This window comes from Thermobia domestica, chromosome 1 (genome assembly GCF_964235325.1).
Source record: "Thermobia domestica chromosome 1, izTheDome1.hap1.1, whole genome shotgun sequence".
In the NCBI taxonomy this organism is placed as follows: Eukaryota; Metazoa; Arthropoda; class Insecta; order Zygentoma; family Lepismatidae; genus Thermobia; species Thermobia domestica.
The window spans coordinates 137,238,122-137,256,385 of record NC_137454.1 but is presented as its reverse complement, the minus strand read 5'-3'; the positions used below and the strand labels follow the sequence as shown (position 1 = coordinate 137,256,385).

Below are 18,264 nucleotides of genomic sequence, written 5' to 3'. Positions count from 1 at the left end.
AGATCATTATGACTAATAGAATGTGTTATAGGAGAATTGTTAATATGGTATATGGATAGGGTTGCCATAATTTTTTGATCCAAAATACGGACAAGCCTTAAAACACGGGCAAGGGGGTCGGGGGACGCGTTCAACCAGATTTTAGTCAAATATATTTAAAGAAACTACACTACTTCGTATATATAACTTTTGTCAGAAATAGGATTTTTATTTTGATTCATCCGATCCCCCCAGATTTAGAAAGCTAACGACGCCAATGCTTAAAATGACGATCCATCAAAGAAACACAGAATAAATATTTTGAAATTTCTTATCTAAAAAATACCTGTTTAGGTTATCATACAATTGTTTACAGTAATACTTAAAACGCTATTGGAAACTAACATGTTTTATAATTTTTTTTCATTAACACAAATGTAATAAATCATACCATTAAATTACGTATATTAAATCTAACCAAAAGAATCCTGGAATGGAAAAATGAGACATTAATTTAAAAAAAAACATGACCTACTTTATTAATAATAACTAAAATATTAGTTATATGATGAAAACAATTCTTTTCGCGCGAGATTGTAGTGATGATTCCCGACTCGGAAATTTTCGGGTAGCTTCAAAAACTGTCAAATATGGATATTTTCCTCTTTCATGCTTTGTACGATACGGACATGGATCCAAAAATACAAACAGTCCGTACAAAATACGGACATATGGCAACCCTATATATGGAGTGAACAGAAGCCTTTTTCAGAGAAATTGTAATACTCTCACATTTCTTACCGTTAAGTTTCAATTGCCACATTTCATACCAGTCTACAAGCCTGTAGGGCAATCGTGTCATGGAAACACGATATTTCTCTATATAATTTACAATCGTCAGCAAAAAATGAAAGGCCACTAGGATTAGCTGATATTTATAAATATGCTATTAAGTTACAGGTTGCTATTGTTGTGTCTTCTTTTGTTGATAACACCCCTGTATACTCCTAACAATCACAAAGCACTACTACTAATGGACGAATTATTTCTGCTTTTGATTTTTCCCCTATACACTGAGTCTATTAAGAATAGAAGTTGCTGGAAGACATAAATTGAATTAAACAAAATCATTTATGACATAATAGAATGTATGTTAATAATTAAATATTAAAATTATACTAACTGAAGTACGCAAATATTGACAGTGCATGAAGATAACAAAGGGTCATAATGCTGTAAACAAAGTTTAGCTACTTTGCTCCAACTTTTGACCTAAAAGTATTATTATTATTATTATTATTATTATTATTATTATTATTATTATTATTATTATTATTATTATTATTATTATTATTATTATTATTATTATTATTATTAAGATGGATCTAGCAGAGATTGGAATACAAAGTAGAAACTGGATGCAGTTAGCTAAGGATAGAAGTCAGTGGAGAGCTTTTGTGAACGCGACATTGAACCTCCGGTTTCCATAGGTCATAGAGTTAGTTAGTTAGTTAGTTATTATTATTATTATTATTATTATTATTATTATTATTATTATTATTATTATTATTCAACTGAAGGTTAAACTTTTTAAAAATGTTTTTTCCCTTATATGTTACGCACTATTTAAAGATAACTATCTAGTTCAAGGAATAGCGTTTATAATTCCTTTTTTCTTACATTTATTAAGTATATAAGCATCTTTCGGAAATTTGCCGGGCCTGAGAAGATGCCAATTGATTGCATAAAGGCCCTCAGCGCCCATGGCCTGCAAATTACAAAGGGGAATGGAACCTGAGGAAGATACCATTAAGGTAAACAACATCGAAGCTTCCTTTTCATAGAGGAATTTATTCCAGGGCGCTGTTCCCCTTCCCTTTGTTGCCCCTAAGTAATCTTAATAACCAAGTTCCAAACTAGCATATTACGCAAATTCATGCTAGTTCTTGTACACAGACCCTTCTGTATTCCTAGTAAAATTTTTAACCTCAACGCTACTAGAAAAAAAAAGTGGGGATACTTACCTGTACACACTACGTTTAACCATACCGCACAAATAAAAGAAACATAATACTTAGCAACTGTTCGATTCTTGATTTTTCAAGAAAGAAATTTATAAATTAACAATGATCATAAACAATATTAACAATTTTGAATAATGAAAATTTTCTTTTTAATGTTTAGCTTTCAATCTTTATAATAAATGGGAAATGTCTTGGTCTGTCCGACTCGCTAATTCTAATAATAAACATTTATGCTAATAGATGTCGCTACCTGCATTGTCAGATGTTAAACGCCGAGGCAAGTTGCCGAGTTAAAAAAGTTGTTGGTGTAGGAGTGGTCTTCAACGCATGGTCTTCGATTCAAAATCAGTGTTCGTAGTTCGAGGGAAATTTCCATAATCTAGAAAAATTTGTAGGTAAATTTAGCAAAAAACGAAAAAGGTAATTTTTCGATAAAACGTGAAAATGCAGGGAAATTTTCAGGCTGACTGATTGATTAGTATAATTGCTTACATTTTTCTTTGTTCTTCAGAAGTAAACCAAACAATAGCAATAGTTTGTGGTATGTGTGTTCAAAGTAGTATAATTGCACCCATCGTTGGCTGGGTATATTCGTGTGTCTTTTTGTTAAAAAAAAGTTAAGAATTTTAAAAAAGTAAAAGCAAGAAGCAAATGAATAAAATAAATGTGCTTAGCACTTTCTTGAATATGACGAAATTCATCTTATTACATAACGTCTGACATAGGAACTGGATGCTCCAGAAATTAGGGAAAATTTGATAGCAAAAGGGAAATTTTAAGTCAGTTGAGGGAGATTTTCTTCACAATACCTACGAACACTGCTCCAGAGCATTTAGGTTGCATAACGGAATAAGATATACAGTTAGTAGAGACCAATTAATTAAGCAGGTATACAGAATACATAAAAGTAGCAATGGAATATTGTATTGTCACCCAATTTAGTCGCTATGCAAAATTTCTTCATCGTACGCGTCGGGAAATGCGTTAAACCAAGATTGCAAGATTTGAAAACGCTCTGCAACAGGACTAAGTTGAACCATTGTAAGTGAAAGAAAAACATGTGAAAAATAAACTTAGTTGGCTTAAACACAAATTGCCCTTATTTCACTGAAGTATTCACAGACATCAACAATCAATCACATTTTTATTTCCTTACAAAGTGTGCATATAACAATGACAAGTTTGTGCTTGTGTGTCTTCGCAATATGAGTTAATATCCTTATTGAAATCTGCCCCTGTTCCAACATCCTTCATTCTCCCCTACATGTTTAATATAAATGATTTATTGATTTTGCTATTAAGTCTAATATTTTGTTTCTTTCTTTCCAGATTCCAGTTTATACGCTCATTACGTTTTTAAGGCCTTCGATGTGAATAGTAATGGTGCTATTAGTTTTAGGGTAAGATTCATCTTTAATAATTTTGCTTTCTTTCTTCTTTTTAGCGTTTAAAAACAAAGAATCAATTAGACGATATGAAAAAATCATCATCACGTAGTTAACCTGTTAAACGTTACAGTATTTCAATTAACACGAACGTAGTTTTATTATTATTCGTCACTGTCAAATTGAATCGTTAAGTTGAAAACTATTACAAGACCATTTTGAATTAGTAAAAAATGTAGCTATGGTTTTATATGAACTATAAATATACTAACCGTCTTCTCTGGTCTAGTGCTATGCTAGGTAGTCTTGGGTTCTATTTCCCCGATGGGAAAGCATTGAAAAAATGAACGTATTAGGATGGTTTGGATCCACCTTAAACTGTAGATCCATGCTTCTCATAGTCTCGGTGCTGAAAAATAAAGCTTAACTTCAACAAATAAACAAAAACAAATATACTAAAGCTGCATTAAAATAAACACTACTTGGATAGATAATTAGGAAATGTGTACACAATTGATATAGTAATGTCGAACCAATTAAATCTCGTTAGGAAATTTAATGTACCGATTTCGAACAGTTTGTCGCGAAGACCCAGGTTACACTAGTAGACATCTGCTACAATAAATAGAATTTATAAACAGGGTTGCGAGCAACACCTAAAATTAAATACCAGAAGGTGCTGTATTCATTATTCGACATACATAAAACAAATAAAAATAAGAAGCCATATATCAAAATTTAAAAACGTACCTACTGAAACGAGATTTGAATAAGGATTATACAAATAGATGGTGATTATTACACAGCATTATGAAAAAGTAATTTAAAAACAGAAAAAGCAATTCACAAGTAATCTAAGTTAAATCGTTATCTAAATTATATACTATTAATCTATATAAAGCCCTCTTTAATTAATACCCACGTAGAATGTGGGGGCGTCACACGAAAAGACCAAAGATATGAGCATTGTCAAAAATAATTTTATACATTCAGTTTTAACTAGTTTATCATTTAGGACCTATAAACCGGAAGTGACCTTACGAAAATCCCAATTTCAAATTTACATTATTAATCTACATAAAGCCCTCTTTAATTAACCTGCACTTAGAATGTGAGGACGTCATGCCAAAAAGCCAAAAATACGAAGCATGTTGAAAAATAATTTTATAATTCAATATTAACTAGTTTATCATTTAGAACTTAAAAATCGGAATTGACTTTGCGAAAATCGTAATTCCAAATTTACGTTATTAATCCCTTTTTACTCCCTTTTTATTTAACACCCAGTTAGAATGTGCTAATGTCATGCCAAAAGACCAAAGCTACGAGGCATTTAAAAATATATATATAATTCAATATTAACTAGTTTATCATTTAGGACTTAAAAACCGGAAGTGACTTTGCGAAAATCGTATTCCAAATTTACATTATTAATCCCTTTTTATTTAATACCCAGTTACAATGTGCGGATGTCATGCCAAAAGACCAAAACTACGAGGCATTTAAATATATATATATATATATATATATATATATATATATATATATATATATATATATATATATATATATAATTCAATATTAACTACTTTATTTTTTATGACTTAAAAACCGGAAGTGACTTTGCGAAAATCGTAATTCCAAATTTACGTTATTAATCCCTTTCTAATCCCTTTTTATTTAACACCCAGTTAGAATGTGCGAATGTCATGCCAAAAGACCAAAGCTACGAGGCATTTAATATATATATATATATATATATATATATATATATATATATATATATATATATATATATATATATATATATATATATATATATATATATATATATATATATATATAATTCAATATTAACTAGTTTATCATTTAGGACTTAAAAACCGGAATTGACTTTGTGAAAATCGTAATTCCAAATTTACGTTATTAATCCCTTTTTAATCCCTTTTTATTTAACACCCAGTTAGAATGTGCGGATGTCATGCCAAAAGACCAAACCTACGAGGCATTTAAAAATATATATATAATTCAATATTAACTAGTTTATCATTTCGGACTTAAAAACCGGAAGTGACTTTGCGAAAATCGTAATTCCAAATTTACGTTATTAATCCCTTTTTATTTTACACCCACTTAGAATGTGCTAATGTCATGCCAAAAGACCAAAACTACGAGGCATTTAAAAATATATATATATATAATTCAATATTAACTAGTTTATCATTTAGGACTTAAAAACCGGAAGTGACTTTGCGAAAATAGTAATTCCAAATTTACGTTATTAATCCCTTTTTAATCCCTTTTTATTTAACACCCAGTTAGAATGTGCGGATGTCATGCCAAAAGACCAAACCTACGAGGCATTTAAAAATATATATATAATTCAATATTAACTAGTTTATCATTTAGGACTTAAAAACCGGAAGTGACTTTGCGAAAATCGTAATTCCAAATTTACGTTATTAATCCCTTTTTATTTTACACCCACTTAGAATGTGCTAATGTCATGCCAAAAGACCAAAACTACGAGGCATTTAAAAATATATATATATATAATTCAATATTAACTAGTTTATCATTTAGGACTTAAAAACCGGAAGTGACTTTGCGAAAATAGTAATTCCAAATTTACGTTATTAATCCCTTTTTAATCCCTTTTTATTTAACACCCAGTTAGAATGTGCGGATGTCATGCCAAAAGACCAAACCTACGAGGCATTTAAAAATATATATATAATTCAATATAAACTAGTTTATCATTTAGGACTTAAAAACCGGAAGTGACTTTGCGAAAATAGTAATTCCAAATTTACGTTATTAATCCCTTTTTAATCCCTTTTTATTTAACACCCAGTTAGAATGTGCGGATGTCATGCCAAAAGACCAAACCTACGAGGCATTTAAAAATATATATATAATTCAATATTAACTAGTTTATCATTTAGGACTTAAAAACCGGAAGTGACTTTGCGAAAATCGTAATTCCAAATTTACGTTATTAATCCCTTTTTATTTAACACCCAGTTAGAATGTGCGGATGTCATGCCAAAAGACAAAAACTACGAGGCATTTAAAATATATATATATATAATTCAATATAAACTAGTTTATCATTTAGGACTTAAAAACCGGAAGTGACTTTGCGAAAATTGTAATTCCAAAATTACGTTATTAATCCCTTTTTAATCCCTTTTTATTTAACACCCAGTTAGAATGTGCTAATGTCATGCCAGAAGACCAAAGCTACGAGGCATTTAAAAAATATATATATAATTCAGTATTAACTAGTTTATCATTTAGGACTTAAAAACCGGAAGGGACTTTGCGAAAATCGTAATTCCAAATTTACGTTATTAATCCCTTTTTAATCCCTTTTTATTTAACACCCAGTTAGAATGTGCGGATGTCATGCCAAAAGACCAAACCTACGAGGCATTTAAAAATATATATATATATAATTCAATATTAACTAGTTTATCATTTAGGACTTAAAAACCGGAAGTGACTTTGCGAAAATCGTAATTCCAAATTTACGTTATTAATCCCTTTTTATTTAACACCCAGTTAGAATGTGCGGATGTCATGCCAAAAGACAAAAACTACGAGGCATTTAAAATATATATATATATAATTCAATATAAACTAGTTTATCATTTAGGACTTAAAAACCGGAAGTGACTTTGCGAAAATTGTAATTCCAAAATTACGTTATTAATCCCTTTTTAATCCCTTTTTATTTAACACCCAGTTAGAATGTGCTAATGTCATGCCAGAAGACCAAAGCTACGAGGCATTTAAAAAATATATATATAATTCAGTATTAACTAGTTTATCATTTAGGACTTAAAAACCGGAAGTGACTTTGCGAAAATCGTAATTCCAAATTTACGTTATTAATCCCTTTTTAATCCCTTTTTATTTAACACCCAGTTAGAATGTGCGGATGTCATGCCAAAAGACCAAACCTACGAGGCATTTAAAAATATATATATATATAATTCAATATTAACTAGTTTATCATTTAGGACTTAAAAACCGGAAGTGACTTTGCGAAAATCGTAATTCCAAATTTACGTTATTAATCCCTTTTTAATCCCTTTTTATTTAACACCCAGTTAGAATGTGCGGATGTCATGCCAAAAGACCAAAACTACGAGGCATTTAAAAATATATATATAATTCAATATAAACTAGTTTATCATTTAGGACTTAAAAACCGGAAGTGACTTTGCGAAAATTGTAATTCCAAAATTACGTTATTAATCCCTTTTTAATCCCTTTTTATTTAACACCCAGTTAGAATGTGCTAATGTCATGCCAGAAGACCAAAGCTACGAGGCATTTAAAAAATATATATATAATTCAGTATTAACTAGTTTATCATTTAGGACTTAAAAACCGGAAGTGACTTTGCGAAAATCGTAATTCCAAATTTACGTTATTAATCCCTTTTTAATCCCTTTTTATTTAACACCCAGTTAGAATGTGCGGATGTCATGCCAAAAGACCAAACCTACGAGGCATTTAAAAATATATATATATATAATTCAATATTAACTAGTTTATCATTTAGGACTTAAAAACCGGAAGTGACTTTGCGAAAATAGTAATTCCAAATTTACGTTATTAATCCCTTTTTAATCCCTTTTTATTTAACACCCAGTTAGAATGTGCGGATGTCATGCCAAAAGACCAAACCTACGAGGCATTTAAAAATATATATATAATTCAATATAAACTAGTTTATCATTTAGGACTTAAAAACCGGAAGTGACTTTGCGAAAATCGTAATTCCAAATTTACGTTATTAATCCCTTTTTATTTTACACCCACTTAGAATGTGCTAATGTCATGCCAAAAGACCAAAACTACGAGGCATTTAAAAATATATATATATATAATTCAATATTAACTAGTTTATCATTTAGGACTTAAAAACCGGAAGTGACTTTGCGAAAATTGTAATTCCAAAATTACGTTATTAATCCCTTTTTAATCCCTTTTTATTTAACACCCAGTTAGAATGTGCTAATGTCATGCCAGAAGACCAAAGCTACGAGGCATTTAAAAAATATATATATAATTCAGTATTAACTAGTTTATCATTTAGGACTTAAAAACCGGAAGGGACTTTGCGAAAATCGTAATTCCAAATTTACGTTATTAATCCCTTGTTAATCCCTTTTTATTTAACACCCAGTTAGAATGTGCGGATGTCATGCCAAAAGACCAAACCTACGAGGCATTTAAAAATATATATATAATTCAATATTAACTAGTTTATCATTTAGGACTTAAAAACCGGAAGTGACTTTGCGAAAATCGTAATTCCAAATTTACGTTATTAATCCCTTTTTATTTAACACCCAGTTAGAATGTGCGGATGTCATGCCAAAAGACAAAAACTACGAGGCATTTAAAATATATATATATAATTCAATATTAACTAGTTTATCATTTAGAACTTAAAAACCGGAAGTGACTTTGCGAAAATTGTAATTCCAAAATTACGTTATTAATCCCTTTTTAATCCCTTTTTATTTAACACCCAGTTAGAATGTGCGGATGTCATGCCAAAAGACTAAAACTACGAGGCATTTAAAAATATATATATAATTCAGTATTAACTAGTTTATCATTTAGGACTTAAAAACCGGAAGGGACTTTGCGAAAATCGTAATTCCAAATTTACGTTATTAATCCCTTGTTAATCCCTTTTTATTTAACACCCAGTTAGAATGTGCGGATGTCATGCCAAAAGACCAAAACTATGAGGCATTTAAAAAAATATATAATTCAATATTAACTAGTTTATCATTTAGGACTTAAAAACCGGAAGTGACCTTTCGAAAATCGTAATTCCAAATTTACATTATTAATCTACATAAAGCCGGCTTTAATTAACACCTACATAGAATGTGGGGACGTCATGCCAAAAAGCCGAAAATACGAGACACTGTAAAAAAAATGATTTTATACATTGAGTTTAAACTAGTTTATCATTTTAGGACCTATAAACCGGAAGTGACCTTACGAAAATCGTAATTCCAAATTTACATTATTAATCTAGATAAAGCCTTCTTTAAACAACGATCACTGCGATTGTGGGTACGTCATGTCAAAAGAATAAAAATATGCATTTTGTAAATATCGATATCGAGAATGAAATCTTTAAGTTTTACGTCCACGGTTATGCCGGTTAGGCTAAAGGAGACGGTGATGATTAGAGATGAGTGAAATGGTTGAATGACGAAAGTGGGAGGAAATGGGAGAACCGAGAAAACCCACGTGCACGGTGTTTGTCCACCACAAAGTCCACACGGCGCGAGCTGGGATCGAACCAGGGACCCCAAGCACCGGAGGTGAACGCTCTACCACTGAGCCACCGCGCTCCCTTTATTAACTAGGAGTACAATAATGTTAGTTTACTGCAAAGTAGAAATTTAAAAAATAATTACGTCAAAATATTCCTTTATCTCTATAGATGAAAGAAGTCCTGACTGACTGAAGAATGCTTAACTGAAACTACTTAATCTAGAAAATTTAAATTTAGACAGCACATAGGAGTAGTGCCGTAAGGTACCACCAAGAATGGGTTTTCGGAAATTCAACGTGGATGGGTGCAGCGGCGGGGCTACAGTTATAACAGTAAGATGTTCATATCTCGAAATCACTTAAGACTAGAGATATTTAATTTGGTATTTAGACTTTTGATTTAAAATGACACCCATTTCTTTGTTATTTGATATTTTGATTCGAAAGGAAAGAAAACAGATGGGAAGAAAAAGGGATGCAAAATTATTTATTATTAGTTTGATGTCCTACGGATATGTCATTTAGGATAAAGAAAACGAGTGATTAATGGAAACGAATGTTGAAATTTTATTTTTGTGCTCTCCAGAGAAAATTGAACACGCGACCAAAACAAGTGGGGGATTGCAATTATCATAATAAAATAAATGCATATAAGAATCCCTTATGTCTAGAGACAAGAAATTGGGTATTTGGTCTTTCATTTAAAATAATAAGAAACAGGTATTTGAGCGTTTTTTTTTTTTTTTTTTGTTGTTATTTGAACAAAAGGAAGAAAGAGGGGTACAGTTGCCATTATTATAAAAGGATGTGCAAACCTCTGAATCCCTTGGGCATAAAGGTAGAGCTCATTAAAATTTATTTTTCTCGTACGAGGAGTGGAGACACCTCATGTTTTGTTTGCTTAAATGACGTTCTCACATCTGAGTTTATGCCAATTAGAGTAGGCTAATGTAAATCAAAATTGTATAATATATATATATTATTCATCTAAGATCAGTTCTAGTTTAGATGTCTGAGATGATAAAGGACTTTAACCTGAAAGTATAAAATTACTTTTAACAACGCCTTGTATTTTGTTTACTTATAATGACATCCTCATATTCTTATTGGGTGACAATAAGAGTGCCTTTTATGTGGACTAAACTGTACAATCTGTATTACAATTCACCTAAGACCACTTCTAGTTTAGATATCTCAAATTATAAAGAAGCTGAAACACAGGAATTGAAAGTATAGAGCAACACCTCGTATTATGTTTATTTATAATGAGGTCAATACATTCTAACTGGGTGGCGGTTACAAGGGGCTTTATCCTGATTTACACGGTAAATTTAGTATTAACATTCATGTAGGATTACCTGTACTTCAGAAGTCTCTAATGATAAAGCAGTTGAGTGAGTATAATTTTTTTTTTCAACGACATGTATTTTGGGTCCTTTCTTATTACGTCCTCAAACCTTAAATGACTCTCAATTACAGAGGAACTTACGTAGATAAATAATATAAATTTGGAATTACGATTATCGTAAGGTGATTTCCGATCTATAGGTCCTAAAAGATAAACTAGTTAAAACTTAATGTTTAAAATTATTTTTCGGAATGCCTTGCATTTTCGGTCTTTGACATGACGTCCCCACATTGTAACTGAGTGCTAATTAAATAGGGCTTTATGTAGATTAATAATGTAAATTTGGAATTACGATTTCCGTAAGGCCAGTTCCGGTTTATAGGTCCTAAAAGATAAACTATTTAAAACTGAAGTAAAAATTATTTTTGAAAATGCCTCGTATTTTTGGTCTTTTGGCATGACACCCCGCATTCTAAGTGGGTATTAATTAACGTGGGATTCATGTAGATTAATAATGTAAATTTGAAATTAAGGTTTTCGTAAGGTCACTTTCGCATAATAGGTTCTAAAAGATAAACTACTCAAAACTGAATGTATAAAATTATTTTTGAAAATGCCTCGTATTTTCGGTCTTTTGGCATAATGTCCCCACGTTTCAATTGGCTATTAATTAAACCGGTTTTTATGTATATTAATAATGTAAATTTGAATTTACGAGAGTAGTAAGGTCATTTCCGGTTTATGGATCCTGAAAGATAAATTAGTTAAAACTGGATGTATAAAATTATTTTTGACAATGCCTCGTATTTTTGGTCTTTTGGCATTACGTCCGCACATTCTAAGTGGGGGTTAAATAATGCGGGCTTTATGTAGATTAATAATGTAAATTTGGATTTACGATTTTCGTAGGGTCACTTCCGGTTTATAGGGCCTAAATGATAAACTAGTTAAAAGTGAATGTATAAAAGTATTTTTGACAATGCCTCGTATTATTGGTCTTTTGGCATGACATCCCCACATTCTAAGTGTGTATTAAATAAAGCGGGCTCAATGTAGATTAATAATGTAAATTTGGAATTACGATTTTCATAAGATCAATTCCGGTTTATAGGTCCTAAATGATAAACTAGTTAAAAGTGAATGTATAAAAGTATTTTTGACAATGCCTCCTATTTTTGGTCTTTTCATGTGACGCCCCCACTTTCTACGTGGGTGTTAATTAAAGAGGGCTTTATATAGATTAATAGTATATAATTTAGATAACGATTTAACTTAGATCACTTGTGAATTGCTTTTTCTGTTTTTAAATTACTTTTCCATAATGCTGTCTAACAATCACCTTCTATTTGTATAATCCTTATTTAAATCTCGTTTCAGTAGGTACATTTTTAAATTTTGATATATGGCTTCTTATTTTTATTTGTTTTATGTATGTCGAATAATGAACACAGCACTATATGGTATTTAATTTTAGGTGTTGCTGGCAACCCTGTTTATAAATTCTATTTATTGTAGCAATGTCTGCTAGGGTAATCCGGGTGTCGCGAAGGACTTATTATATGTTACAAGAATAACAAAAGTTGGAAATAATTAATATAACCTCAATTCGAAAGGTATTATTAATGATACTACATAAAAATGTCACTGTTAAATACCACCAAACTGGATACCAATTGATTAATGCAATATCAAAAGGACCTAATTTCCTGAAGTTCCTTCTTTAACCTACAATGCATAGTGGGACAGATATGGTCATAGTGGTAAATGATCTATGTTTTCCTACATGACGGTATGTAGTTGCTAATGCATGTTGAACGAGATTGGGAACGTTCGAAGCTGGTTGTAATTCCACAGTTTCCACATAAATGGCGCTATTAAGTGTACCGGTACTTCCGTTACACATTTTTGTTTCCGTTTGCAAAACTACTTTTTCACAGAAAATATTGTAGGGTTAAGATGTAACATGATTCACAGTACTTTTCGTGGAAACCCTTTGTCTGAAAAATAGTTAATGAGTTTCTAATTAAATTAAACACTTCTTGAAATTTAAACAAAATTAGTTCTTTTAAAGAGGAGTTTTCTGGTAGTAAAAATATGAAATGAAATGAAAACTACCGGTAAAATATTGAGCTTACAAAATAATAATAATAATATGAACGAAATTTGCGTAACATTAATCCCAAGTACTCTATTCGTTGCTGGAGAAGAGAAAAATTACTTTCCATCAACTTCTTTGCTCCATTCGATTAAATTATTAATTTGTCTTCTTCACACGCTATCAATCAGAAAAGTTCATTGGTTGTTTTGAGAATTAACGTCGATTAAAAATCTCCTATCCTTTTCCAAAATTTAGACATGGTATTACTCTTAATTTCTCTCCGAATATTTCATCCTCTCTTTCAATATCTTATTTATGTAAACTCAGGGACGTCATTTAGGGCTGCAGGAGGAGAGACATTTTGCCTTCACCCTGAGTTTGAGATATACATTTTAATAAGTAGTCAGAGGCGGATCTAGGTGGTAACAATTGGGAGGGGGGCAACCAGAACTTCGACTATGATAGGTATATCATGAGTTTACTATAAACTTTCAAAAATATATAAATAATAGCTTCAATTATTTTTGTTACTTAAAAACCTGGAGGGCCTTTAGTTAACATATATTAGTACCCGGCTCTCTGAGGCGATCGCAAAGCGTATTTATTGCTCATGCGTACTCTTGGAATACGCTGACCATGTATTTAAATGTAGATGGCTAATCATAAACGCGAAACCAAAAAGTCGCTGAGAAAACGTCAGCTCGAGCGTATTTGGTGCGGGTCGCAACAATAGACCGCCTGCTGTTTAAAAGATTTCAAAAGGAAGGGAAAAAAGGAAAGACGTGTTGCCAGGCAAAGGAATTTTTCAAGAAACAGCTGCTTGGAAGATGGTTTGTGCAGAGTATTGGAACTCTGCTATTACACACCTGGACCTGGCAAAAAGACCTGGAAACCCTGACTGGCTCACAGTATGATTTACACATCTGATGAAAGTAAAATTACTGAATAGCCACTTTGGCCGCGTTCGCTTCAAAGGGTAACGCTTTCTCGACTAGCCTAGGACTTATTCGTTATTTACATGAAATGATAAACTACTGTATATAGCAGGGTAGCAGAGAAAGCACAAAGTCCCGTCATCCCCTTAAAGTACTAAATATTCAAACTATAGAAACTTTAATTGTGACTATAGATGTGCACACTCTTCGTTGAGTTTTATGTACATTGAATATCTGTTGTTTTAATGTCTACATGTGGTACACATCAGTATAGGCTCTATCTTGCTTCGAACACAAAATAATACGTCACAGGTTCTGTGGAACATTCTTCTCAGCATTGAAGGAATAACTTGTCTGAAAGCAAGTCTTCTTTTAATTCATCAATCGTAGCACAACGTTATACTGCAACAATATTCTTAATGAATCCCCAGAGCGAATTGTCACAAATCGTTAAATCCGGGCTACGAGGTGAACAGCCAAGTGGAGTGGGCAATAAAGGTGATCCGTGGCCAATCCAGTATCTTGGAAATACCTCATTGAAATATTCTTGAAACGAAGTGGCAAAATGAGGAGGCGCTTCGTATTGCTGAAACCAATGTGTCCCCTTGATCCCTAGCTTTTCCAAAAGGAGAATGAATAAGTTTCTTAGCATATCAAGATATCGATGTTGGTTAACACGTACATCAAAAAGAATATGAGCCGTAAATTTGTTTGCTGTCCACGCCAGTCCTTATCATGACGTGGGGGCTGTTCCCAATCTCCTCATAAAAATGAAGGTTTTCCTTTAACTATGATACAACATATTTTGTTCGGGAGCTTCGTTATATGGCACATTCATCGCTGAAAATCTTTTTTGCACGTTTCGGGACAATGTCAAACACCTAAAGAATTGCGTCATATGTCTCCTTCTTTCGGTTTGAAATATTGTCAGATAATTCTTGAACAAATTTCAGTCGATATGGGTGTAATTCATGTAAAGTCATGTTTCATGTTCTTGCGCAGAGTTGAGCTTGGTACCGCGGACCTTGGGACCGCGAAAATTATAACTTGTTGCTGTCTAATTTTCCTCTATAGGAATTGTATATCTCAATGTGCAGTTAAATATAGTAGAAAATTTTCCACCTAACAGCACTATACATAATATCCAAAACTGTCCGGATTATGAAAAGTGTTATCACTTGTTTCTACATCGAGATGAAAATTTTCTGATTCATGAAAATTCCTTACATTTGTTTCTACAGAGCAATAAAACTTTCTGATTCACAAAAAGTTGTTTTACTTTTTGCTTCAAAATGATGAAAATTTTCCGACTCATAAAAAGTTCTTCAATTTTTCCATACAAGATAAAATATTTCGATTTATGAAACATTGTTTCACTTGTTCCGAGATAGTACTGAAAATTGTCTGAGCCATGAAATTTTTCAGATTCTTTAAACAATCTTTCACTTTTTAACATTCTATACATTATTTCAATCAATTTTATGAATACTGAGGAATAGTTACTTGATCACTGATATTTAAGAACGGGAAATTTTCCGGAAAAATATAGAAGAAAATTTTCCACCTAACATCACGGCTAAACAACGATGTAGGAATAAGTGGAGTATGTTTTTATGAATTGGAAAATTTTCCGTTTCAAAATTTTTCGGAAAATTTTCATCACTGTACAGGACAGACAATTCTTCGATTCATGAATAATTGTTTCACTTGTTCCTAGATAGTAATGAAAATTGTCTGAGCCATGAAAATTTTCAGATTCTTTAAACAATCTTTCAATTTTTAACATTTCTATACATGAATTTAATCAACTTATGAATACCGAGGAATTGTTACTTGATCACTGATATTTGTTAAGAACGGAAAATTTTCCGGAAAAGTATAGAAGAAAATTTTCCACCTCACATCACGGCTATACAACGAGTAGGAATAATTGGAGTATGTTTTTATGAATCGGAAAATTTTCCGTTTCAAAATTTTCCGGAAAATCTTCATCACTGTTTGTAGGTCTCTGAAAATGCTATATAGGGCAAGTGTATATGTGTTTACGAATGCTTTATGTAGGATCACACTTTTGTCTGAAATACCAGAACAACGCTGAGAGCTGTCTCGTCAATTTGCGCGGCCTGGGACACAAGTAAATTGCAAATCAATGATGTAGGTGAAAATTCTGCATCCACCATTAATAAATTATTTCGCAACAACTTTGACCCCACTGCATCTTGCAATAGAATGATTGTTTGTCATCGTCAGATATTTTCAATCCCAAGAATGAATTAAAAATAAACTTTGCTTTTCTGAAGGATTGAACTCTTTCCTTCGATGGTGCAGGGCCTGAAGCGATTGTTGAATGTAAGTTCGTTAATATCAATGATGTAAATGTAGAAAAGTCAAAAGAGAAAACAGTGATAATGAAACGAATTCGAAAAGGGAAGGCCGTAAGGTCAAATCGATTACAAAAATCGTAAGTCGCGATAGGTAGAAATATTGAAAAGACCCTGAAATCCGGATGATTGGAAGAGAAGTTCGGAACTCCGAACAAATGTATAAAGAATAAATACACAAAACGATAATAAGGTATGTATATATATATAGGCCTATATATAAAGTATTTCTAGATACATATACTGATCTACTTAATGAAAACACCTGAAAAACGAGCAAATAACAAGATCAATATTGTGTTGTTAACAGGATACACTGAGAACCAGGATATTGCGGCTCACAGCATCACGGAGATACTGCGGATCATATGCTCCTTTCGGTATTCGTACACATAAACACGGTCCGTGGTTTGAAATAAGGTGAACATGTGAGAGGTGCTTTTTGAATTCCTTCGTCAATTGCACCGCAATCGCACGACGATTCCGACAAACGCTTTAATGCTCGGCGAAACCTGTAACTGAGGGATTTCTTCTTACCATTGTCCTTCTTCATCAATGTGGTTTTGCAGTGAGTTTTCTGGCCATCATCACGTTGGACATTATCCGTCGCGATACACGCAACACACTATGGTCACGTTCGTCACGCTCGCACCATATAACCGAGCGCTAATGATTTGCCTTCTTTGGAAATGAGAGTCGCCAATTTTACACTTTGCTCACTTCATTGCACACTGCCGTTTTACTACTCCTTATGTAGTACGAAATTTGCCCTAACACACAACCACTAACATCCTGATGTTGCAGTCGCCGCCTGACTATTGCCAATCCAGACATCAGACGTGTTTCTAACTCCAGGTAATTCCATTAAATTGATAAGTATCTGTGTACATACAAATGCACAGGAATTGTAACTGTGTAGTATAACTACTCGCAACATTGTCACTGACAACAATAAATTGCTTCTATCGTATCTTTCATAAGATTACTCAGTCAAATTAAAACAGTGTAATTCTTGTTAAACAGTATTTTTTAAAAAATACATCCAATATTGTTCGTTTGTTTTTATTTTATTTTTTTCAGCAGCTTCGCATTAAATTTCCGTCCCACTTAACTAATATTTCAATTTTTATCCATACCTATATTTCGAAATTCTTTAGTCTCTTCGCTTTCCGTTGAATTTTATATGTCCATGTTTCTATTAGGTAAGTTTTAAATATGGAGTTGAGTTGATACTGTGATAGTTTATGTTACCTTTTCTTCCATAAATGACTGCCATAAGATTGTACATTGAAATTGAAATTTTCATTGGAGCGTATTGCTATAAATCTATGTATGTACAAATGTGTATCACTTCCAACTAGCTCTCAATAAATATTTTACCTACCTTTCCAAATTACCATCATAACGTGACGCAAGTTCCTAAGACTGTTTTCATTGCTGTGCAATTTATTGAAATCTATTGTATGAGTAGAAATCACATAGATTTTGTTCGTTGCCTGTATTAATTTCCCCTCTTTTAATAATATAGAAGCATATTTTTTAGCAAGGTTTTAAAAAATTTAGTCCTATCTCTACCCGAAGCAAGAGCTAACAAATATATGAATAGAAAAATTTTCCGCAGACGGTTTATGTTCGTCAACTTTCATAAATCTTTCCTAAGCTTTCCATAAAGGTGAAGGCGATGTAGTCATATATTTTTCTTCCTTTCTCATTCTGGTCTCTCTTGGATCATATACAACCTCCCTGAACTGAATCAATAAAGTCATCAATGGGGAAAATAGAAGGCTTAGCGCGGTGGT

General features: G+C 32.1%; 1 protein-coding gene across 1 annotated transcript in view; it reads left to right on the top strand.

Annotated features, from left to right (window-relative positions):
• Positions 1–18,264, top strand: part of LOC145689489 (A-type potassium channel modulatory protein KCNIP1) — a 398,897-nt gene that overhangs the window by 340,107 nt on the left and 40,526 nt on the right. The window contains exon 3 of the mRNA XM_081763662.1: positions 3,333–3,403. Within this exon, the coding sequence (XP_081619788.1) occupies positions 3,333–3,403 (71 nt within the window). The remainder of the gene's footprint in view (positions 1–3,332; positions 3,404–18,264) is intronic.